General features: G+C 36.1%; 1 protein-coding gene across 1 annotated transcript in view; it reads right to left on the reverse strand.

Moving 5' to 3' along the window:
* PCDH11X (protocadherin 11 X-linked) overlaps positions 1-13,593 on the reverse strand; it is a 36,535-nt gene extending 22,942 nt beyond the window's left edge. The window contains exon 1 of the mRNA XM_031048294.2: positions 13,054-13,593. Within this exon, the coding sequence (XP_030904154.1) occupies positions 13,054-13,593 (540 nt within the window). The remainder of the gene's footprint in view (positions 1-13,053) is intronic.
* Between the last annotated feature and the right edge of the window lie 13,635 nt (positions 13,594-27,228).

Here is a 27,228-nt window from a genome sequence, read left to right on the forward strand (position 1 = left end):
AGCACTAATAATACCAGTTTAGATAGCATTACAAGGTGAGAACAGGATTTCAAGTCAACATACCCTTTTAGAAAATTGCCTAGGCAGTTTGAAAGAAGACACCACTGTTTCTCATACAGCATTGCTCTAAATGACAAAAAACTTTTATTCAGATTGTTCATTTTGGAGATAACTCCAAAAGTTAGTAGAATGAATGATGATACAACTCATCTTTTATAAAGTCATGAACATTGTAAATAGTCATCCTGCCATCCATATACTGCAGTAGTAGAAGACAGATCATTGGAATGGTTTGTGTCCTTTCTCTTTTTTTATTTACACTCTTTGAACAATTTTTTTCTCTTCACTATGATGAAAATGCACACTTTTGCCTCTAGGAGCCCACCTTCACAAGCACCCTTGAAAGCAAAAACCACAACAGGAACAAAACAGATTCTATTGCTGTCCATTGTTGCCATTGTTTGGTACTTCACTGAACCAACCACGCTTGGCAGAGAAAACTACTTGAGACTCTGAAATCAGAGACAGGTTAAAAATTGAAAGACAAGAAGTCCAGCTAAGCATCATAAGTAAAGGTGCAGCAAAGGTCAAAGTCTTAACATAATGCACTTCAGTGCAACACAGATGGGAAGCAGTAAAGTTAAATCATTTATGGTCTATTTGTAAGACTGACTTTCCAGTTATGGTATTCACATTTTCTGTTGGATTTCCATTGCCAAAGGTCAACTCACCAATGGAAAATACTAATATGTAACTGCTAGGATACTGGTTTTGAGGTTACATGGGAAACAGAGATGGGGACCAAACCAGAAGTTATTACTTCATTTATACCTTTAAATGTGCTACAACAAATAGGTTTGAAAAGCCCCTAGTGGAAATGAGGGTGAAAATTACATAGCAGGGTTTAAAATGAAGAGGGAAAAGTAATCTCAAAGTGAAAAAGGCATATAATATCCCATTCTGAAAAGCACTGAGGAAGATCCTGACTCAAAAGAAAAAGGAACGAAAAAGGAAAAAAAAAAAAGTCAGTTTGCTTGATAAAGCACAGAAAAAACACTACAATTATTTGACTTTGGAACATCAGCAATAACCAAAGCAGTAACACACATCACATTAATAGAGCCAGCAATTATTGCACAATGTGAGAAAAATGTATTTCAATACTGACAGCTGATGACTCAGAATTCATTCCTTTTACCAATGTTTCTTTTTGTTTCTTTAAAATTGTCTGAAATGCTCTTTGCTGCATCTCCCAGCTTCAAAAGCTCTGCAGGACTTCCATGTTCAGGGCAATTATATTTCTGGGCTACAGAACATAAATTACTTTGTAATAAACTTTGGAATAAAAATAACCATACTAATGCAGTCAAGTGCCACAACCCATGACTGACACTTGATTTACATATATTCCTTGATAGCTACAAGAATATCATTTTGGATTTGCCTTTTTCTCCTCCTGAAAGGAAGTAAAATACTACATACAGCATATTCATAGTAAAAACAACTACAATTACTTAAATCTCTCTCACTAAAAACCAGTATTTGAAAGTTAAAAGTTAAAATTAAATTCAGAACACAGTATCATCATAAAAGCTTCCTTAATATTGCGTGCTTTATGAAAAATAAATCCAAACTGCATCTCCTATATGCAAAACATAGCTTCAAAATTAGAAATCTTCATTCCTCCCAAAAATAGAGGTCACATGAAAGTGACCTGGACAAAAGAAAAATCTGACAGTTTTATGAATATCATCACTGACATTTTCTTTTGCTTCACTGAACATTTCCAAATATGTTTGGTTTGAGGTTCTTTTTGTCTCACACATATGTGAAAAAGCATTATTCATTAATGACTTGGAATTTTTAATAATAATAATCAGAATAGCTTTAGGATTTGCAGGCAGTCTGCTGAAAACGTAATTCAAGGTTTTTCATAAGTCATCCAAATTACAAGAAAAATATGTATTCCTTCATCCATTACTGTAACTACAAGAAGAAGAAAAAATATCCTCGCAAAATGATTCTGAAACTAGAAATACTTTGGAGCCAAAAAAATTTTACATTTTATGCAGCAATAATTTAGACAAAAAATAATGGCCTTTAAATGTAATACGTTTTATGCTTGGCTGGTGATAGCTCTTGCTAACTTTAGTAATAATGTTCTTTTTTAGTTATAAGGGACTTTAGTCACAAACTTTCTAACTGAGAAGATTACCAAAACAATAAAAACCTGTTGGATACATTGGTGATGATCAAGCAGAAAACCAAAGGCAGTGTCACTAACATAGTTCATAATCAAATTGCCTGAATGTCAGAAACCTATGTCAGGTCATTCTTTAAAGAATAAAAATAAATAAAAATAAAATAGGGGCCAAAGAGAAGCATCTTTATTTATAGATCCTGACAGTGAATATATAAAAATAATGTACCAGCACACTGGCAGCAAACTCTCAGGGTATTCTGAAAAGGCTCCCATCTCTTTCCTCTCTGACATACAAAATACCAAGTCTTTAAAATATTATACATTTTGAGACACTGGAGATTATGGGTGCAGTATAATTTGACCTAAGTGCACTGTTAGCAGCCTGCCAGAATAAAAGATGCTCCATATATAAACCTGCTAAATATATGTAAATACATAGTCTAAGCCACAATTGATCCTTCTATTGCAGCTGAGGAAAAGTTGCAGAAGAGGTAATTTGTTAGCACTGCTTTCACTTATCAGATCTGGGGAAAAATTAAGAGCCAGAAACCTGAAGGCCTTATTTGATGCCTGGCAGGGGGGTGGGGAACGGGACAATGGACCTACTCCATGCAAAGCAGTCAAGCGAGATGAATTCGCAACACCACAGGAGCGAGAGAGAGCAATATAATGACTTATCAGAGTCAAGAACAGGCTTTTACACCACTCATTGGACAGCTGCAAGTTCAGCGTGAGTCCTGCTACATTTGGGAGCAAACAATGGCTACCTTGTTGGAATGACACACAGGTGAGGGAAGTGTAACAACAATGGCAAACAGGAACATGAAATGAAATCTGAGGCCCACGAAACTCTTGCAAGTTGTCTGCAAATCATTACCAAGTGGTGAAAGCTGAATCACTTGCTCTTCATCTTCACAGTTTTCATTACACTGTAAGGCATTAAGGGTGTCTTAATACATTAGGAAAGAGCAATGATATCTTCCTCTTCACCTGAGCACTTTGGTGGCAAATTTGCAGCTCATTTCTATATACAGATTTCAAAATTGTTCTTACTTTAAAAATAGCATCTCCGAGTTAAACACTCATCAGGAGCTGCTTTATATTGATAAAAGCATTTTCTCCTCAAAAATGCTAATAAATTTATTTAGTTTTAGTACTGTGAAGGTATTAAATTTTCTCAAGACTGAATTTCAGATTGTCCCAAGGAATGCTAAGTGCAAAAATAAAGATGTTAATTTAGAATTCTTTTACTTATATATGTTTTTAGATACAGCCCCCAAAAAGAGTGTGAAGCATGTGGAGACAGTGCACATTCTGCTTTCCTAACTCATATTAGTTTTCAGAGTAGAGACATAAGAAGTCTCAATGCAACTGTAAGAGTAGCATACTCTGTAGTGATATCCTCTTAAAACTGTTGGTTTTCTGCTTGCATCTTGTATAAAGGAGAAAGTAGAGGAAGTCAAATCAAATATAAATGATAGTTTCTTATCCTCTTAAAGTGAGAAAGATTTTATGGCAAGTGTAACAAGGAAAAGTTCAAGACTCAAGGCAGCTACTACAAAAATCAAATGAGGCCTTGACAAAGTGACCAGTAAAACACAATCACAGCTTCATTTTTCAACATGCAGAAATCTTCCTAGAGAATTTCACTGTCTGCACTCAAAATGTTTAGCCAATAATTTCTGCAATTAACTGGTGTGAAAAAAAAGATAAAATCTCATCTTCAATGATTCTTCAGCATTTTTTGAAGTATTTTTAACTGTCTACATTCACACGCTTCATAAACCCTCATCAGTCTCTAATTCTCTTAAGTCAGACTTCAGCTTGTAACAGTGATTTGTTTCTTTCCTCCAAGTAGCTCACACAGCTATCTGAAACCAAATAAGCACACAGAAAAAAACCCGTGCTCCAGGTAACCATGGTCAGCATCTAAACCTACAGAAAAGGACAAAAAGAACCTTTAAGTACACTGCAGCTTATGTGAAAGCTTCAAAGACCTTCAGAAAGTTCACTTAATGAGTGAGCTTACTTTAAAAGTTGTAACACACAAATGACAAAAGGAAAACACCACTTCTGCCATTCATTTTTTGTCTGTACACAACTCATATTGCTGACATTAGAAAAGTTGGCAACCTGTGAAGTTTTTAAAAGCACTCATATGCGTTAACTGCTTTTGAATGTCACATTTAATACTTTTGTATACATTTGCCTCAGAGGTGCATTACATTGCCATGGTATAGTAAATATAAGACATCACCATTCACATGAAGATACTTCAGTGTCACTGCTTAAGAATACAACACACTTTTTGCAACTTTGCTTGACATTGCATATTTGCAGTTCCAGTATCATGCGTACACGTAAAACACACTCTAAGTTGTTTATTGAGATACATGGGGGGTTTGTTACTGCTTTTATTGTGGTTTACTGTTATCAACTGTGTAATAGACCATTTCTTTCCATATAAATGAAACTAAAGTTTTAACTTTATGTATTTTGAGAAAAGATTAATTTCTAGGTGTTCTCTACACACTTGGTTTCCAGAGGACCAGTAAACAAATCCTTAGTCAACTATGTTCAGAAAGCATCACCATATCTGTGTTAAACTAGCATACTGATCTGTCTGGACATCAGCAAAAGATAAAATTCGTATAAAATAGACAAAGTGAAGATCTCCATTTGACAGATTTGTGCCTTCCAGCTTGAGTCTATCATCCTTCCCACACAGAGACATGCTAAGTTATATATTATTGTTTCATGACAGCTAGTGTGAAAATCAGAGCCTTGAATGCAAAAAGATACACCGACTTGTCCCTCACCCTAACCCACTGAACTTACCATGCCTAGAAGCAAGACTTTCCTCTAGTCTTCAGTCAATCCCCCAAAGCAATGTCAGGATAACGGGACCTGACAGTTTGTACAGTAATAATGCCATAAACCACCCTAAAGGAGCCTTGTATCAATAGCAAGAAGCAATTACCTTGACTCTTGACTCACTACCACCAGTCAGTAGTACAGTTTTATCTACTCAGAGACACTAAATCACAGCTGTAAGAATGCAAATCAAGTATTTTCCCTTTAAAAAGTAGATGCAATGACTTTTTCAAGACACTGTTCACAGATGCCCACTTATCTGTGCAGGTCTCTAAACAAATTACTACTGAGCAGTATTTTAATTCTACGACAAAACAAGTATATGCACATAAGGAGCATATACTTAGATATTCCATAAAGTGGAAAAAAAAAAAAGGGTGAATGGGAGTGGCTTTTTAAGAAGGTGCATGCTAAACTACATCATCAAATACTGGAAATAGTCTTATGCAAAGATGATGTGAAGATTTTTGAGATTGGGGAGCTATATGAAGGAATCAGGATTTGGCTTGGATATTTTTAATTCCTTACTTTCCTGAAGTTAAAAATTGTTAAACAGTGAGAAGAAAATAAATTTCCCTAGATGTCCAAGGATAATGTCAAATGTAAACGATAAGAATTCTACCTACAAATATTTACAATTTCTTCCTCAGTTCACCTTTCAAGTTTTCCTGTCATTACTAATAGAAAATAAAATCAAAATGAAAGTGATTTGTCCCTTTAATATATCTGCAGGGGAGCTTTTCAAGATTTTAGGATGTCTCTTAGCATTCATAAGCATTTCTCAGGTTTCTGTATCTAATTTTTGGCTTATTTCAGGTCATACCATACTTGCCATAACCCCAAAACTACCCGACCTAGACCAGAGAAATGACAGTAGCGAGAAAATTACTTTTCACCTAAATTGAAAGCTGGATTAACTCTCTATTCCATTCTATTTGAATTATTCCTCATTACTTCAATGTATCTTCCATGTCATAAGGAAACTGATAATGAGAAAATTCTGTACTTCTTTGATATTAGAATTTATATAACATTAAGAACTTTTACAATTTGCAATACTAACAGATTTTCCCCTCTCTTTTCTCAAGGACAACATAAGGAATTACCTAAATATATCCTGTCCTAAGTCATGATATCTGTTCATTAAAGTATCAACTTCTGAAAAATTTATCTCTACAGAATTAATTTCTAGAGTAAATGACACCTACTTATGAATTTAACTCTAATACTGTGGCATCCAACTTATTACTTAACCTGAAACCAACTGATCTCAGGTTTCTGGAACAAAAAGACTCTTCCACCAGTCAGAGTTTTACAGAGTCGTCATCTGAAGCTCTATATAACAGTACTAAGGACAACATTAACTAAATCACATAACCAGTGGGAAGTGTTGTGTATCTGCAAATAGTTTTAGACTCTGTGAGGCTCAATCTTTCAAATATTTGAGACTTTTTACTAATACCTGAACCTCCCTATAGCTTTAGACTAAGTTTTAAATGCCCTGTTGTGTAGCACACTACCACCTCATGAGAGAATAAAAAAGCCCCTAAATTACTGGAAAGGTAGGTGCATCAAGATTTAACAGAAATCTGCAATGGGACTTTAACATCTACAGTCTTATATTCAGGTAAATAAGTTTTACGAACAACATCCATTTGTGAAGTTGGCCATCTCAGCAAGTGGTATTTGTACATCTTCACAGCACTGCTGAAATTCTTGACACTTCAGATAGTAATTATCCACATCTTGGAGTAAGAGAAAAAAAACGATAAAAAAATACATTGATCTTGTAGTAGTAACAGAGAAACAAAAATATGTTTCAGTGCTGACCTAATCCCCACTGCCACTGTGGGCTTGGGGGGAGCACTAAGCATCATTCGAAAGACAGCCTGTCTGTCCTAGAAAACCTCTCTCTTCTAAAGGGCAGCTAAAAGTTACTTTAGAAAGGCAACATGTCCAACTCTCCATATTTATTAAATTACAAGCACTAGAGGGTGACCTTAGAGCTTGACTGGAGCACAACTCCAGAGGAAAAAAAAATCTTAAACCTATTTTTGAACTCCCTAAATCTATTATGTTGCCCATCTATGCTGGCACATGAAATGGGAAAGAAGACACAGTACTGTTACACAAATATGTGAAGGATAATTCATATAAGCCATTACAATGAAGATGGAAGTTAACCTGTTCCACAAAGTTATGCTGACTTAAATCGCAATGCTAATTCAATTAAAGGACTGTGATGCAAGAGGAACAAGCCATTCCCCTCATCCAAGCAAACACTTGAAATCTCTAAACTACATGTCCATGGGAGGAAAAGCAAAATAAACCCCAATCATTCAAATGTTTTTTTAACATGCATCTTATTTTCACCTTGTATGGACATTATTGTTGCTCTCTTATCAGGAAGTCAAGAAATTCCCTACCTGAATCATATATTTTCCTGAGTGTATACAAGCCTGTAAAATTGAAATTCCTGGGATCTTAAACACCCACCTTTTATAATTCAGCCATATGTCCCTTACACAGTTAACATAAAGAGTTGCTAATAAAAATTAGAAGGTGTACAAATATTTTGCTACTAGTGGGCTCCCACGAATTTACTGTTATTTTTGGTAACAGTGATGAAGTTGGAATTTACCTCATCTTATTTGTGTCTAATTGCAATATTCAGTAAGACCTGACAATACTAATAAATGTCTGTTTAGATGCAGAAAAAACTCTGTCTTAGCAATTTTTTTTTTTCACAGAGGGCAGATGTTGATAACAACAACCCCAGGCTTCTTGTGACCTACTTAAAGGGCCAGTATACCACTTCATTGTCCTCCCATGCTGCTGAAGCCTAAGCAGACAAATCACCCCCCGTAATTTGAGTATGACTGACTGGGGGATTCTCCCTCATACAAACATGGTATGAGAGTAAAAGAGAGAGGCATGAAAGCATAAAAAGGACAGAAAATATGAAGTTCAAGCAGCCAATGCTTGGGACAGTGAAAATGATCTGGGGATCACCTCTGTTAGGAAAACAAGTCTGTACCTCTGTGCACTGAGTCTGCACAGACATTAAATATGCTTTCTTCCTTTCTATGTACTGAACTACTCAGTATTGATGCAACATTAAAACACAAACAGGTCATAGAAAACCTTGTTTGCCCTCCTCCACTGTTAGTGGTTTTCACTATATTTGTGCCACTTTACAATATTATTATCAACAACAATTTCACTACTCTTTCTCGTTCAGATTTAACTACAAAGCTAGTCTCACTCTATGATTCTGATTTAACTACCTTCCTAGCTTTCATTTTACGTAAAATATATTTCCTTCCATTCTTGATTTTCACAAATAATTCTATTAGTTACTTGATCCAGAATTACCATAAGGATCAGAAATAAACTATTTGCAGAAGCAGGGTTGAAATATGATGACTTGTGATCTCTACCTTCTATGGGTTATGGAATTGATAGACTGTACTAGAAAGAAGGGGAAAGCTTCTACTGAAAGACATCACAAGTGATGATCTAGAGCAGCAAGAGATAACTCTCTTCCTCAGAGGCAAGACTGACGTGTTGTGAGACTGAGTAAGAATCTATTTTGTCAGATTACAGAGGTATGAACTGACAGCTACAAAAAGATTATTATATTATTCTAGATGGAATGCACCAACTGCTTCTGATAAGTAAATACAGGAAAATTACTGTAATAGGTAATAGAACTATAACAGTAAAACCAATCTAATTCCCTCCCAAACTGCAACAGATTCAAGCAATAACCTAGTAGCACACAGGATAAGCTCACAGAAGAAAATGCTCTGCTCCTGTAAGCATAGAGTTCTGCTTTCACTCAAGTTGACTGCTAATTGGATACTGCTGCACCTATGTAACACTTTGCATATATTCTATACCTAGTTGACAAGCAACTCTAAGTAACCAGTAAAAAGAACTTACATTAAATCTTTTGGAAATATGCATGTAACTCCCCATTACACTGCTCTGACCTGGAATTCTATTCAAAAACTGCTCTGAGACAGCTACTCCTTTTCATATCTAAGAAACCAAAGAGATGCTTTATGCCAAAATCTTCATAGTCTCACTTACAAGTCTCACAGGCCTCTAAATGCATTAATGAAGTTATACCAATTATTAGCTTGCCTTGAAGTCAAATGTAAGTGTACTGAGTGTGATTAACAATAGTATTTTTAACAATGTGGTGGTATTCCCTGACACAAATGTCCATTTTACATCAATATGTGAGGAACATGAACATCTTGAAGAGGTGAACAAAGACCTGCAGGCTTAGCTACCTACCAGGGTTTAAGCAAAACATTTGTATTTGTAGATATATATATGATAACACTGCTTTCCTTAGAACACCTCTTAGAATTTGTCCTCCACATAACTTGCAGCTAAGTCTCATAAGAAGAAATGCAGATCTTAGATAAAACTGTAGTCTTTTTAAAGTTCATTCATTTCAAAAAGTATATATTTGAATCAGATACAACTGGAAAGTTCTAAAGTTGCAGCACCATGAACTAGCTACAGATAAATAAGTTCATTTCCACTGAGGTACATTTTCAGAAAATGAAGGCAAACGAAAAATATCTGGATGCTGATTTGTGTGGTAATTAGAAGCTCTCTCTTTCAATAAAGAAGTCAAACCCCATGTTAGGAAACTTCCAAATACTACTGAACCAAAACCCAGTAATAACTTTTTTTTTACAACATTTTGCTTTGTTTTTTTATATTTAAAAAAAAAGATCTGTAGAAAGAAGCAGGAGATTAGAGTAATATGGAAGCCTAACATGTAATTGAAAGTCTTTATTATTATTTACTTTGCAAGTTAAAATGAACACAACAATTGTATGCAACCTTTTCTGTATTTTGAGAGGCAGTAAGATAAGTGTAACAAAGTGGGGAAATACTGTAAACACGTGAATGTTAGCCTCCCAATGACATACAGAGTTGCTGAAAATGAGTTAAAAACCTATATTCAGCTGAGTCTGTAGTGAGTTTATTCTTTTTTAGAAACAGTTGTAGAAAATAAATCTCTTCATCTTCTGACAAAATAGGTCTGGCTCCACACAGACAATAAGCATATTTTATATTTCACTTTATAAAAAAAGTTAAGCTAACTGAAGAACTCTCTCTTCATTGCACAGCTTCTCAGTTTGCTGTTACTGTCTCTAAAATATAGAGCAACACATTTTCCTCTGTTGCTGCACACATGCTAAAGCAACAGCCTTTGTGCTTCTACAAAGTGACTTGCATATCTCATCTCCCACTCTTCTGCCATCCTTCAAGGATGCTGCCCTGCCCACCGTCTTATCTGGTGCTTCCCAAAATTCCCCACAACACTGTCATATCAGCCCTGCTAGACTCATCCTGTTCAGAAGGCGTAACAGTTTTATGTGCTGCAGTTTCCCCAGTTTTCTATCTGCTAGTTATAAAAGGAAGGAAAAGGTCAACACATATCAGAAGCCAGAAGACATTAGTATCTTCAGAACATGCTCTAAAAAATAGCACAGGATAATGCATAAGAGCAGCATTTTGGGAGAAAAGACATGCAATGCAATTGTCCTGTGCCTGTCACCCTTCCTCTTAGTTGTTTCAGTATTACCCAGGAAAGAATTCTCAGGCATCGCCACTCTTCCCTTCATTTTTCATCTCCCTATCCTTCCCCAGTGATGGATAGACCTTTATACATGCTACATTCCCTGCCTGCTCACCAGAATTTACAACTTCTCTCTCCCTCTCCTTTTATGATCACTTTTGGTATTAACATTGTAAAAACTACCAATGGAATAACAACTGGACATTACGATTCTAAACAGTGTCTAGCTGCCATAAACTGCTTCTTGGTTTTACAGATACTTTCCAAGGCGTGCAAAATTGCTGGCTTATTTAAAGTCAGTAGATCCATAACTCAAAAAGTACCTGACCAACGGACATGCAAGAGAAGGATGCAATTAATTCATTTAGAAGAACTGTCTGTAGGGCTGTGACTTTACACGGTTTTTTTTGTTGCAGCACACCTAGCACAAGAACTCAGAAGTTCCAGTCATACCAGAGTGTGTTCATCCTCATCACCTTTCCTTCCTTTACATGGCAAAAACAGGTTTTCAAAGACACTTGAATAAACATGTAACTGTGCTTATATCTTTATTTCCCCCTAATTCAAATACCAATTTTATTATTAAAGTTATTTGCACATCTCTTGGTGAAAGCTCGTGCTCTGGCACATCATCTCATCTCACGTAAGATCCTCAGACAAGGCCTTACACCCTACACCACTTCTGGTACAGAGTTGTAGCTTGCATTTTACATGTGCTTCCACTTGTGCAATACAAATATGCTATCATTCTGCTGATCTGTTACATTCTGTTTCTGAACACACAGTCCAAAAATAAACCCACTGCTACTGCGGTGAGCTGAAAACTGTTGCTCACTCAATTCCAGGGACTCCTGATTTTGCTGGTTTATTTTTCATCTTTTCCTAGAAAAACAGCACATTTCTCTCATGTATTAACTAACATATCTCTTTCAGACCATGTATCATTTTGCCACATTCTGCCTGTAGCCCTAGTTTTTTTTATTATTTTCCACCCCTACTGCTTTTTAATATGCTGTTATTCATTCCTGTATTCCCAATTAAACGCCAAATAAGGGAGACTGCCTCCGACTGGGAACTTCTAGTTAGTTTCCTAACAAAAACCAAAACCAAAGTACCGCAACACACACTGCTTGCACTAAGTACACCCTAGAAATTTAACAGCATTAAAGATCTTACTACAAAGCCCTAAAATTCTTGAAAAGTTTTAAATTGCTCAACTACCCTGCAAGCAGATGGATATGGGGATAATTTTTTTTGACAGCTAACCAGAACTCCCCCATGGGATGCAGTTTACTGAAAGAGACTTCTATGTCTTTGTCACTAGTTAGAACCCACAATGTCACAAATACTTCAGGTTGTAAGCTTTTTAGAAGAGCTAAAAGAAGGCAGCGCCTTATTTTTATTAAACTGCTAGTAATTACTGGTATCAGTGAATAGTAGCTGTCAAGTCAATCAAGCAATATATTGTCCTATAGAGTCTGTACTCTGCCACTCAGTAACAAGGGTGTCAAACTAGTAGCTGAGCAGCCAAATGACCCAATAGTTCCCCATTTCAAACCAAGGGAGTGAAGATTTCAGCTTCCCACGTAATAATCCAGCACTTTTAGGGTAAGTTCCTTTCTTGTTCTTAACACTACTTTCTTTTGAGTTTACTCAAGTAATCTTTATTTAGCAATCACACACACTTACACACCTGAGGTTCACACGGTACTCTTTTATTCCCTAACTGCAGTTCTCCTGTTATTTGCTAGGAAGGGTAAAAGAAACAAGAATATGAAAGACCTGCTCTTGCAAGGCCATTGGCGCTGCTATCCTCACATTCATGTGTATCTTGGACTTCCTCCAGACCAGATATTTTGCCTGCCCAAACATTACAAAGCTGTTTAGACACATGGACTTCATTACATTCTGAAATGGCTCATCAGTACACAGATGAGCATCACATCTCCTATGCTTCTGCGCTAAGTTCTACTGCTCAAATCTAGAAGTCATGGAAGAAGGAAACACAAACAATGCAAAATGTTGCCACACTCGCCACTGCCATGTTGTGGCAATAAGAACACATTTTTAATGGTCTAAGATGACTGTTAGCCCAAGTTCACAAACACTCTGAATGCTGGTGGAGAGTTCATGCATGTTTTAGGGTACTGTTACACAGACAGACACACATATAAACACCTTCCCACTAAGGAAGATATGACACCCTAGAGTGGATTCAAGAGTATAGATTAACACTTTTGAGACATGTACCTGCAGTGTACCACTAAGGTGGTAGACGGCTTTGTGTTTCTAGTGGTTCATGAGACTTGCAACATTTCTGGGAAAGCAGTAATGCAGAAAGTAACATACAAGAAAGGAAGAAACCCACCTTAAGTAATTCATAATGTTGAATACCATTCACACCAATGTCAGGATCGATGGCAGATGGAACAGAATAGCGAGAATTAATTGCTGTGTTTTCAGGGATAGAGATATTAATAACTGTTGAGGGAAAGAGAGGGGCATTGTCATTTATATCCTCTATTAGGAATCTTATCTTAACCAGTCTGAAGACTTCATCAGGCAAAACAGCAACCTCCACCTCGTAAAAGCAGCGATTCTCACTAAAGATGCCAGAGCACAGCTTCTCTCGGTCTATGCGGTTCGCAGCTGTGAAAATCTCACCGGTGTTCTCCTCCACCCGTACCAATGGCACATCCCCAGTCTTATACACAAGCTTGAACTGCAGCGGTGAGGACAGGGGCACATCTGGGTCCAGTGTTAGGTTAAGATCCTTGAGTAAATTGCCAATGAGGACATTTTCAGGCAGTTCTTCCCGCACGGTATAATTCTTCTCCTGTGCGCCAGATTGCAATACAATACAGGCTAATAAGACTGCCAAGAGGTAGGTTCCAGACAGCAAGTCCATCTCCAGAATGACTAATGAGTATTTGTGCAGAACACCAAGAGCAGCTGGAAAAAGGAATAGAAAGAAAAAATGTTTATAACTTACAGAATATTGTGTTCAAGTGATGGAGGCATGAAAGCAGTACTTCCCCAATGGCAAATGACCTGACCTGTTTGAAACCCTATTAGTAAACTAATATTTGATTTAACAACCATTCTTAAAATGCACAAAATTTCTTGCACTTTGTTTTACTTAAAACTGGTTACCAAGAATCTCAGAACAGTGAATGAACAAATAAAAATAAAAACCCCTATTTCTAGCATGCCACTTTGCTTTGCACCTTAAGAAAACCTCTTCCTTTATGACATCTGCCACACTGTCTTCAATTTTTTGTTTCCAAAGAAAAAAGTGGGTAAGAAGTTTCCAAACAACCATCTGCTGAAAACCCAATCTTTTTATACCTCATGCTCAGAGACAGAAAACCAAAAAACACTTTCACCCAAGTACTGCACTGAGAAAATTATGTAATGTTTGTTAACAGCAAAGAAATACAGCTATTTTTAATACAGGAACTTAAAATGGCAAGAAAAAAAAAAGTTATCTAGATGGAGTCTGGTGAACTTTAGCCAACAGTGGGTGGAAAACCTAACACAGGGACACTAACCCAGCAGTCCCTTTCTTTCAGATTACAAGGTCCCATTTGATCTTTAAAAGTAAACATAAATACTAGTGCTCAGTTTACTGAAATCTGGATTATGCATCTGAAGTGCACACATTCCAGAACAAAAAGAGAACAATACAACACTGAAGTCTTTGATGTAGAACTGAAAGATTTTTTCCCCAGTAGGAAGTGTAAACTTGTAACTCTTGTTCCCCCACTGCCCACCAAATAGACAATCTCTACCGAAAACTTGTCATTAATTTCCAAAACAGAAGATTTCCTTCATTCCAATTGCATGTGTGTGTGTTGGGTGGGGGAAGGGGAAGAGCAAACAGACTGCAGCAGTAATTTCCCAAAGTACTCTCGGATACAGAGATACCTCTGAAGTGAGTTATACATTTGTTCTGGCCTGAAGAAAATTTTGTACTTCTCAACCTAGTTTCTGAATCACAGTATATTCTTCTCTCAAGGTAGTTAACAACCTCAAGAATTACAAAATTAGCTAGGTTGGAACAGCACTTAAAGATCAAGTCCAACTGCTCACCAGCACTACCAAGTAGGTCACCAAGGGCATCATCTGCATGGGTTCTGAGCACATCCAGGAACAGTGATTCCATCACTGCCTTGAGCAGCCTGTTCCAGTGTCTGACTATGCTTTTAGTGAAGAAACTTTTCCCAATATCCAGCATAAACCTTCCCAGCTTGTGGTCATTACCTCTTATTCTGTCACTTGTTAACTTGTTATGTGGGAGAAGAGACCAACCAAGAAAGAAAAATAAGTAGATTGGGATGACTTAAGAGGTACATACATCCATCTATGTACCTACAGCCTTCAGGTAAAGGCTTTTAGGGAAAAACCACAGTATTGAATTCCATGTATAGAAAATGCTGCCTTACCTAATCTTTGCATAAATCTGCCTTTCCAGGATTTCAGATAATCCAGGAGAGCATTACTGCAAGGTAGATGTTCAAGTTGCACCACAAATTCATTTTTCAGTTAATGAAATTTTAGCTGCTACCAGTTTAGCATCTGTTTCAAATCTGCTTGCACTAACTCATCCACATTCTCATCATTGTGCAGGCAAAAATGTAATTCTTTGCCTGTCTTTTCTGATTTTATTCTCCTGTCATAGCATAGATTGATTTACTCCTGCAGATCAAGTAGCAGTGGTTGAAGAAATCACTGAAGCCAGTAATTATCCTCACCTGTTAGTTACTGCCTTTCAGCACTACTATTTTCAGGGCAATTTAAATTAAATCATTTGACTTTGCAGTGAAACATATTAGGAACAATTAATGTTGCTATTCCATTTAAACTCTGCAACCTGCTTTTGATTGGGAATAAGTAACAGATAAAGAACAATCCAAACAGATCTGCAAAGGTGTATCTTTCCACATCAGCATTATTTAACTGTAAAGCATTTTCTGGTTTTATGATTATACAAAAGGAGCAACATGAAATAAAAATCCAATCCTGCAAGTCTTCACTTATGAAAAAAAGTATTGCTCACTGGAGTAATTCAATTAACCTGAATGAGATTGCTGACATGGGTGAGAAAGGAATATGCAGTTTGTGTGGCAAAGTTACTGCATTACATTCCATATTTCAGTAATTCATTGACTTACTTGCAGTACTTTAGTAATTCAGTATAAGGCACAATACAATACCATACAGACACTGAGAAGTGAAGAAAGAGTGTACTATAAACTCATATTATAAATATATTATATTAACCTCTTAACATGTAAATAAGGAAGTCACAAGCAGATACTGATTATTATTAATGGTGACACTATGATAGCATGAATTGAATCAAATAAACTGTGGTGATCTTGTACAAATAGATTGACTATCTCTACCTACAAGGATGCCGAGGAGATACTCTTCATCAGGGACCACAGTGACAGGACTAAGGCTAATGGGTTTAATCTTAAACTGGGGAAGTTCAGGTTAGATGTAAAGAAGAGGTTCTTTACTGTGACGGTGGTGAGGTACCGGAACAAGCTGCCCAAGGAAGCTGTGAACACTCGATCCCTGACAGTGTTCAAGGCCAGGCTGAACAGAGTCTTGGGTGACATCATTTAGTGTTGTGGTGTCCCTGCCCATGGCAACGGGTTTGGAACTAGATGATCTTATGGTCTTTTCCAACCCTAACTATTCTATGATTCTTTATTAAAAGCCGTATTTCTGTAAATACATCTCCAGCAACCAAAGTGCCCCTGTACACTGAACGTGCAGAAAGCTCTTCTTTCAGCAAAGTACCTCTTTGTATCCACTATTATTAGAATAAATGTTTACACTGTTTCAATGCAAAACACCAATAATGAAGAGTTTGCATTTCTATATTCCCCTCAAAATAAAGAGTTTCAGAATGCCAGCATGTTCTATGTATACTGGAACGCACTATTATGCCACTTTTTCATATCTACCAGAACTTTAAACTGAGAAACAACTAAACAGGGGAAAACCAACCAACCAAGAAGCAAACACACAAAAACCTCTTCACAACCTGATGTTTACAGAGTATTATTTTAAGCTTATAGTTCATTTGAGGGGAGATAAATAAAAAATGAAAAAATTATACATAAAGATAAACCAAATTCCAGTCCCTATCCCAAATTCTTCTATGACAACTTTAACAAAAGTATTCCCTATAAAGTATGATATACAAAATATTCTATAGTCCTGTATATACACCTTCCAAATAAATAATCTTACACTATTAAAAAACCTTTTGATTAGTAATCAGGTTATTAGTGCTATACTGCTTCTCTCTAGTTTTTAAAATACATGGAATTTCACTCACACAAATATTTATTTTACCTATAAAGTTTTACAGAACAATTTGAGAATTAGTATAGAAATCAAACAGTCAAAAGAGTTCATAACAAACTCTTCTGAATCAGTTCTGAAAGCTGTGATAGTACCTGTAGATTATTTACATTACAAATAACTTCAAAGAATTCCTATGCCCCATTATCACTGCAGTGGAGTTTCTAAAGATTATAAATAACAAGAGCAGGACTCTTAAGGAAGTTTCTCAGGGAAAGTGCAGGGTGGAACTTCTTAGCACTACTTTACTATGCATATTTTTATTTCTTTTTTACATCAAAAATGTTTGAACCAATCTATTAAAACTTTTTGAGTAATACTAAATACATTAAAACACAGAAATAATAGAACACCATGTTAGATAATTACTAACGTGATGACTTTTTATATTGTCTTTTACTGCCATAGATTTGCCTGAACTACAAAAGTGTATGGACATAAAATAGGTAGTGTTAAGAGTTTTAACTGAAAACTGGTCTCTAAGTAGAAAAAGAAACTACAATGACTTACAACTCTTAAACTTCTGTAGAATCCACTATTTTGAAATGATCTTTGTCTTTCACAACCATACTAAGAACAGTTCTGAACCTCTAAAACCTATTCTAGAGCAGCAGACATTTACAGAGGGGGAAAAAAAACACCCAAGAGAACTCAAGTTTTCTGCTTGCATACACAGTGGAATGTATTACCCCATGGGGAATGTGTTGTTCTTAAAGCAACCTATTCATATAGTCATCACTGTATGTTGCCTGTCACTTGTGGCCATAGCATTAGGAATACTATGGCAACAACAATGTAAAAAAGGATGAGGTATTTTCTCTCAACCAAGCATTATCATTAAAGACATCTACAAAAATTAGTGTTTGTAATGACATACACTATTTTTGTGTGTCATGTATGTCTTATGTCATAGATACACATAACAAAATGGGAAAGCAACATAAACGTAGGTTCCAAACCAAAAGGCAAGGCAAACAGAAAATGGAAATGGCAGTCAGACAAAAGTGTACATTAAGAGAAATTGTCAGGAGAGTGTGTGAATGGTAACAGATGGTGATACAAGTTAGAGATTAACTCAGACAAAATAAAAATACAAGAAAGAAAAAAGAATGGAACTGGGCAGAAAGGCAGTCACAGCACAGTGTGGAAACAGCCTTTCTTGATGACTGGGGTAGAGTTAAAGAAGTATAAAAGGCTAAAGAGAGTAGTCTAAAGGCCCTCTAATCAGCTCCAGCAGCCACTAACACTTTGAAGGCAATAAAAAAATAAAAAGAATAAACAAAATTGTTTAACAGAAGGTAACACAAAGCTTGCCAAAGCCATTTTCCCAGCTTTCAAAAGAATGCCTTGATACCTGTACTGCTGACTTCAGTAACTTGTCAGACAAATGGTCCAGATGGACAGGATGGAGAGCAGGAAGGGAAAAAACTTGACATTTGCTCCCTTTTGTCTATCTATGCACTTAAACATACCTGCTTTTCTGTCCAATATACTAAATATTAATGGCACAATTTAAATATTATCATTGTTCATTATTATCTTCACTTAGCACCTGTCAAATCATAACTTAAAGAGTAGACAGAATATTAAAATTTTAACAACTTAATGGAGTATGATGCGAAGAATCTGAATCTGTTCTTTACACGTAAGGCTCTATTTGGTCCCACCTGAGTCAGAATTCCTGCTGTAGCTTATTACAAGACTCAACTGCTATTTCTTACTTAAAAGATCACAGGAAAGCAGTACATGTGGTAAAGAGTTCAGGTACTCACTCCAGATGAAAACACACTATTTCTTGATACCAGGGTTCAGATTTCACCGACAGTAAGAATAAGTTAACACATACCTTGTTTCATTTAAGGAAGTGGCTCATTTTGATAGTGGTTAAGTTTTGATCAAAAAGGTAGAGGCTAAGAAACATAGAGAGCTGCTGCCTGACAAGGTTTCCCTTCCTCTCCCCACACTACCCCTCTTTTTGAGGCCAGACACAAATGGTAACAACAAACCTTAACTCATTTTCATACTCCATAACGTTTCAAGCATAATTTATTTTGTAGCCATCAGTATTTATCCACAGTATCCACTCCCTACATGGTATATTTTATGATCGTATCCAAAGAGAAAGACCTACCTCAAAGAAAAACAGACAATTTCCTGTATCATCAAGGCTTTCAAATTCACTCCCTCGTATGATTTTACTCTAAATCTACTAAGGTGCCGATTTATTCTTTGATCTATTTTTCATTAGCATGATGGTACCAACTCCAGTGAGGTTTCTTTAACCTGATTTTTTGCCCAGGGATGAACCAAATGAAACCAGAAACTCTTATCACGAGGACAAAACATCACTCCACATCCATTTAAGTCCACAAAAGAATAAAATGTGAGTCACAACTTGTTTACAGTTGCATGCTCTTCTGATTCAGAGTCTTTGTTTCTTTAGAAAGAGATTATTTTTATAGTTGGTTATTTTATTTTCCTTCAGTTGAGGAAATAAGAAGTTAATGACCAAAAGGCAGATTCTTGCAGCCACAGGAAGCAATACGTGAGAAACAAGCAAATGATAAATTCTTACTGAAACATAATACCGTGTTCCTCATATTAATCCGCAACTACCAGGCAGAATGTACATTAAAACTTGTATCAAAATGCTGGAAACAGTGAACAGAACTATAAATACACAACAGGCAATGAGCATTCTGAATGCACAAATTGAACTCAATCACATTGATATATGGCATAAAGAGTAATTTCTTTTAATTGTTTTAAATGAATTCCTATGAAGCTGATGTCTCATTTTTTACTAAAATAGTAAGCACAGCCCAGTTTGGAAAAGTGCATCTAGCAACCACTCAGCAAATACTTTAAAAATATCTAGTAACTTATTCCAGAAAACTATGAGAATATGCAGGAACAAATTTATTAACATACCAGTAACACTAGAAAACAGCCCTGCTATTAGCAGTAAAACAGGTCTACACTAAAGATGCACAGAAAGCTAGAGGTTGAGAACAGAAATCTTGGAAAAGAAGTAAAATCTCCCCCTGAAAAGCACAGCTATTCCCATTTTCTTAGAAAAAAACACTGGGATACCTCAGTAACAAAACAAACAAGCAAATGAAACAAACAAACCCTCCACAAAGCTGCTTAAATTTGCAACTCCTAAGCTAATGCAACAATGCTCCACACATTCAAATATATATTTACTACAATTCAATCACTGACTTTCAAAATCACTATGAAAAAGTTCTTAATGGTATGATTCATAATGTCATTCTCTTACCATTTCATTTGTGTGTTTGCACATGCGAATACATTTCACAAATCAAGTGAGAATTGCTCTAGTGTTGGTCCCTGAAAATCTGTTCATGCTTCAAATCTAAAAAATAAATCTCTGCTAAAGCAAACAAAAGAAAAGTCAGCCATGAACCTTGCTGTAGAACACATTATCACAGTAAGAAATTATGTGAAACCACATATGTGAACTTTGGATGTATTTCAACTTAAATCAGATTTATTTATTTATTTATTTAAAAAGTAAAGCTGACGTAAATCTGATTTGAGTCATTTGGGTCAAATCCTTAGAAATGGTGATTATCACGATTACCTGTTTCATACATAATGCATTTTGCTTTACTGCCTCACCGCTGGTTAATAGCTTTCATTACTGAATAATACAAAAATACATTTCACAGTGTCCAGTATATAATTCAAATATTTGTGAATTAGGATAGGAATATTGTCCACAGCTGAATAATGTTGTCTATTACTGAATACAATTCTGACTAGAGCCCAGTCATACGCATAACATTTTACAGTAGCAAGGATCAGCTGCCTTATATGCAATCCTTCAAAGCAGAGGTAACTACACTTACACTTCCAACTTAATCAAAACTTCCATTTGTGAGAAAATAGTCCCCAAAACTCACAGAAAACAAACAAGAAAAACAATATATACTGCAATTTTTTCTTCTTAGAAAGATTTGAGTTAAATATATATATGTATATTTTGTAATTCATGTCAAACCCAAGATATCAGGATTCACAGACCTTATGTATCAGGATTCACAGAGTTTAAGTGATACCAGAACCTTACTTTTTTTCTATACATTTCCCTTTCAATCATGTAAACCTTTATATTTCCATCAGTTTCTCTCTGCCTCAGCATAACATACCCAGAGAAGGGCAAGTGTCCTGTGAAATTACTTTCACAGGTTTTTATAACAAGTTCTTATAGTATTCCAAGTCTAAAAGGAAAAGAGCTGCTGAATTCAAGGATAACTCTTGCTTAGTGAATTATCAGCATGCCTACATAAAACAGGTCCAGGAGATTATAGCAACAATGTATAATATGTGGGTTTGTATTTGTTTATTCCAGCCTCCCATCAGGCTGTCTGGAAACAGACACTGTGTTACATATCTCGTTCTAAAACTCATGAAGGATCATGTTAAACCACACAGAATTCATACACTTACATGGTCCTTAATTACAATAATAAGAAATGGAACAGATTAGCTATTTGATGATTAGCTGGTTATTTTCTTCCTCCTTGGTAACATGGGAAGAATACAGTTCAGGCAGTTTTACATTTATCCTCAAGAACACTTCACAGAAACAAAATGTTTCCTATTCAATTTATTTCCTTCAAAAGTTTAGACAGTATGGCAAAAATGAAATCTCAGCAGCATAGTCTCCACATCTTAAACTCAGTAACAGTACGTTTTTCATCCAGTAGCAGCACAGCTACTCATTTTCACAGATTTCTTGCTCTTCTTAAAGTTAGCTTAAACGTAAATGAGATTCAAACTAGAAGCTACTGGTCAAGAGCTTAAAATGTAAGTACATCATAAATGAGGCTTTCTATACTTTAGCATGTGCCTCACTAATTAACAGCCCCCACTATGTTAGTCCAAAGTTGCCACATGTAACAGATGGATACAAATATATAAGACTATGCATTTATAAACCATAAACTTGATTCCAGAATCTCCAAGAATAACATGAACATGAAAACTAACGACACACATTGAAAGGCACTTTCTCCTCATTTATGTATGGGTCCAAACGGCAGGGAAGCAATCACAACATTTTTTAGCTAACTGACCCTATCTAAACACATTGTATGAATAAAACATCACAGTACGTAATATAAGATTCTTCTAAGAGATGATGATTTGAGAGCAAGGCCTTCCCAAGGGCAGAACAAAACCACCTAAAGCTAACTTATGCCAATATATGAACCAAAACCTCAGTCCTTGCACAGGAAGGGGGGGGGGGGGGGGGGGAAACAACAAATAAAAAACATAAAACAAAAACATAAAATAAGTAACCTCAAAACAAATAAACAAACAAAAAAATAAACACAGATCAAGACAAAACAGAAAAATGGGACTGTAAGTAAACATCTCTCCAGTTCCTCCTGGAAATGCTCCCCCTAACCCCAGCCAGCCCCAGGGCTCAACGCTCCTTCCACAAACCCCCCCCCCCCAACAGTCTCTAGCAGCACCCTTTTCCCTTACCTGCATGCAGGACAAAGCTGCCGCCTTCAGTACTGGGGGGCCTGTGGTACAAACTACACGAAGCCAGAGCAAACACCACTTTATGTGGTGCCATATTCCCACTCTATCGCAGCCTCACTCCCCGAGGTGAGCCCTGCGGCCGCACCGCTCCAACTAGCACACACCACTGCCTCCTTCTGGAAGGTTCCCAAGAGCGGGAGAGAAGGAAGCTTCCTTTTACCTCAGGGGCTTTCGGCGCCATCTTGCGCCCGAGGGTTCCCCCTGCTGCTTGGCGACAGGGAGACACGAAGCCAGGTACCGTTGTCTAGTGAGAGTGAATGGGTGAGAGTGACCCTGTCTGGTAGAAGCTATGTGCATGTTTCCTTGTGCAGGGATATCCACGTGTAGAAAACTGGGGCAAAGAGAGACCATAACTTGTTGTAAACACGCATAAGCAGTACCGCTTCTGGTCTCCAAAAATGGCGGTGTTTCATGGGTTCAGGTGGAGGGGTTGTTCCACGCTCCCTTTCCCAAAGCTACGTCAGTGCAACACTGTACAAACTATGAGGAAAAAAGTCCCTATATTTAGAGTCTATGTAGCACTTGGATATTGGTCCAAGTGAAAGATGCTATCTACATAAAAAGGGTTAGCAGAATGGCATGGCTTTACAAAAGTTTTCTCTGAGAAATAAGTGAACCTCACTTTTCCCCTACTAACTACAGGAGATAAATGTCTGTAAAAGAAAAGGAAAAACAATTTGATAAAATATTTCTTGTTGATTTATTAAGTGGGAGACCAAAGCATCTGAGTTGGATCCCAGCTGGTTGTAGTTAAAAGGATTAAGATCAAGCCTTACTAATTCATATCTTACATTATTAAGGGCATGGATTTCTCTTATGATATTAAAATCTAGAGTAAATATATATTTAAAATTCAATCAAGCTCTGGAATACCATTTATTTCCTTGTGACACAACTCTGTCTTTCATTTCTGCTCTTCTTCCAGTTCTTCTAAGGAGAAATAACTCTTCTTACCATATTTATGGCTTGAAATGACCTTTGCTTCAATATATTGATACAGGGCCAGTAATGAAAGAAAGTGATAATAAAGATTTTCATACTGTGCTTTCTGCAGTTTTTTTCCACATTATTTAAACTGAGTTTCCAACAAAAGGCATATAGCAAATTATGCATTAATTGCAACAGAATTTTACTTAATCCTTTTTATGTTAATGTAGTAGGACTGAACTTTTAATAAGTCAATATTAGAATATGCGTGACTTGAAGATATACCAACTTTTGAAAGGTGAAATAATGTAAACTTGGAATAAATTGCTCTTAATGGTAAAAAGTATCATGCCTTACTGATACATAAGAGAAATATTTCTGTAATTGTATATTTATATAGACAAAATATGGTGTTTTTCTGTGTTGTTTTAAAAAACAACACAAAATGATGCTGGAATCATCTGTTTTGGTAAACCACTTTCTACCGCATAGCACCTCCTATCCTGACAGATACCCAAACTACTGTAGAGATTGCAAACACATGGATTGCTTCTCAAAGCACTGAACTTCTGTGCCAGGAGCACTACACTGAAGTGATTCTGGAAAGGGGATTGAAAACTAAATTGTCCAGTGGAAATGATGGAGCATAGCTGTTTATCCTTGGGAGAAAGCAGCTACCAAAAGTCAGACAGACTTACTTGTACAAAAATGCTCAGTAAAAAAAAGCCACAGAATTGGACAAACCAGAATTATAAGGATACTTTAAAATGTATTACAGAATTTTGATGTGCCATGCCTGATTCTGTACTTTACATTTTGGTTTACCTGTGTAATAAACGGATCTCTTGTATTAAATTGAGTCAATGGCCACTAAAATCAGTGACATCTTCTTTAGGGTTTACAAAGCTTGCCAGAGCTAAAGCTCTGGAAACCGAAACTTAAGCATGAAGTGAGAGAGCCTACATATCTTAACAACAGAACTTATTAAATATTGGCATAGATTGCTATATGTCAGCCCTGAATACTTAATTATAGATTTTATTACAAATTTTCAGGCCAGATCAAGGAAGCTATGCTCCTGACTGAAGCCTGCCATGGTAAAGCTGATGCTTAAGAGAATCTCAGAAAACTTGATTTTTAATGTTTTGCCTAGAGATCCATGAATTTTATCAAGATACTACAACTCCTTCCTAGAATGTACTAAAATATTGGAAAATGTGTTGTTTGCATTTCTTCACTGTGTCCTCATTGAAACCTGTCAACAACTGGGATGAAATAAAAAGGTTTTTGTAATGTGGAAAAAGCATTCCTAGCTAGAAATCTGTATGCCAATTGACTCAGTGTGGCCAGCCTAGTGTCAGTGGTGGACAGACACAAGTGATGTGGCATAAACTCACGCTTCTAATGTAGAACAGAAAAGCATGGGATCTTATTTCCCATCCTTTCTTATTCTGACATACTGCAAGAGGATGAACAGCTTCAAAAGGTTTTTAAAGGGGGGGGGCATAACTACATTAATGAGAAAAGTGTACATATGTATATCAGTCTTGTAAATCACTGATGTTCATAAAAAGCTTTCAAGAGTCATATTGAAATATATTTTCTCACATAACATCATGGGCCCATCATTGCTGGTACACTGCACAGAACATTTTTGAACAAAATGGAATATTACTTCTTGAAGGTAGGAATTAAATGAAAAAATATTAGAGGAACAATGTGAGCAATGGTTAAAGTTTCAAACAGATGTGCATGCTTTCTTTGTTTTGTCAAGTCATGTCTCTACTCCACAAATTCAAGTGAAAAAGCTAATTTTGCCTATAAATGGAGTGACTTCACCTCTTGATAACAGGTTATTATTTAAATGTAAAAAAGATGGAAAAGAGCACAAAAAATACCACAAAACACATACCAGCCTATTAGCTGAAGTAATTACAACAGAGAATCATTGAATAATACAGGATTGTATTAAATACTGTATCATTTTTAAGTTTTGTCATGGTTTACATTTTGGTGACTTTGCGTGTTTCAGTTAACTAGAAATAACCAAAGGCTTTTTGGTTATTTCTGGAAACCAAACATTTGTAATAAGGTTGTAATAGAAATGTCATGAAAACACATCAGATAGAGTGTTTCTTTACATCAGCTAATTATGCCTCCAAATCTAAGACCTACCAAGAAAATGGATGTTTTTCTCTATATGCAGAAGTTGTTTTGAATTATTTAAGCAAGATCAGCTCAAGTGACACAAGGACATAATTACATGTTGCTTCATGAGATAGCACAACAGTGACAAGATTAACTGTTCAATCAGTAACTGGTATAAGAAGTAGAAATATTGATTTATGATTAAATTAATAGAGAAAAATAATAACATTTCAAATCTTTAACCTCTGACAATGTAACTGTCAGTCAGAACTCCTGATGATTTCCAGTAAGGTAGATGCTCAGAACTTATAAAATCCAAACCCTGAGTGTTTATTAAAGAAAACTTGGTGTTCTCTTACTAGCATCTATCCAAATTCCAGTGTTGCATTATATGCAATATGTATTAAATGTACTAGAGCAAATTTCCCAAAGAAAATGTCTATTATGATATAGGAGCTAGAAGTGTTAAAGTACCATGGTGTTTAAAAGTAGCCACAATGTAAACATGAGGAACAAAAAATAAGGTTTAACAGGATTACTAGAACACTTTCCAGAACTTAATGATGTTAGTCTATGTATACTTTAAACTACATGAGATATTTTGAATTTTTTTTCAAATATGCCAGTATGTAAAACCAGTGTGATATGGTGTCTTAAGTTTGCAGGTTTATTTGCCTAATCAAAATTCACTATATTTGATGTGATGCAGTACATTACACCTATTTTCTGATACCCAGAGATGATGAATTCCTAGAGGCAGCCTAATGTCTCACAGTGATGTTTCTTTATGCATCAGTAGAAGCATGTAGATCATCAGTAGTTCATTCCCTACTGCTACCACCAGAGTTCTTACGATGGGATTTTGTGTGTGTGTTTGCCACATATCACAGATCTTTTTTTCTTTGTCTGACAGAGTTTGAGGAGGCACATTATTTCTCAGTACACACTGTGGATGGATGCTGCGTTGTTTTAAATGGAGAATCGTTCTCTGTAACCTGAGGGATACTGCCAAGTCTGATTTCTTTAAAATCAATTCAGGAGATTCATGCTCAGACTTGGCTGGAAGACAGTGGCATACACTTTTTGATCAAATCACAAAAATACAAGTTCCTGTAGTTCCTTTTCTGTGGGGATGCAATATTTTCTTATAGGAAAATAATAATTAGATGTTTTAATGGAACGCAACATATTCTGTCTTGTATTTGCTGGTGTCTTCTACTCCTACACAGTTTAAAGCACACAGATATCAGGTTGAAATATCTTTCCTGTCCTAGAAAAATATGATCAGTCATCTGAATCCATTGTTTAAATTTATACAATTTCAATACAAAATTAAACCAATAACAACACTAGCCACACAATGCCCTTTTTATACAATTAGAAATCAGTGCAGAGGGGCTTTCTGTTCTTTGTTCATTTATTTGTTTGATAACAGAGATATTCAGGGAAATCAGCTGGAAAATATCTGCAAGATGAATTTCCAAGCTGATGACCAAAATAGTGTTGC

Source organism: Melopsittacus undulatus, chromosome 6, assembly GCF_012275295.1.
Source record: "Melopsittacus undulatus isolate bMelUnd1 chromosome 6, bMelUnd1.mat.Z, whole genome shotgun sequence".
NCBI classification, from domain to species: Eukaryota; Metazoa; Chordata; class Aves; order Psittaciformes; family Psittaculidae; genus Melopsittacus; species Melopsittacus undulatus.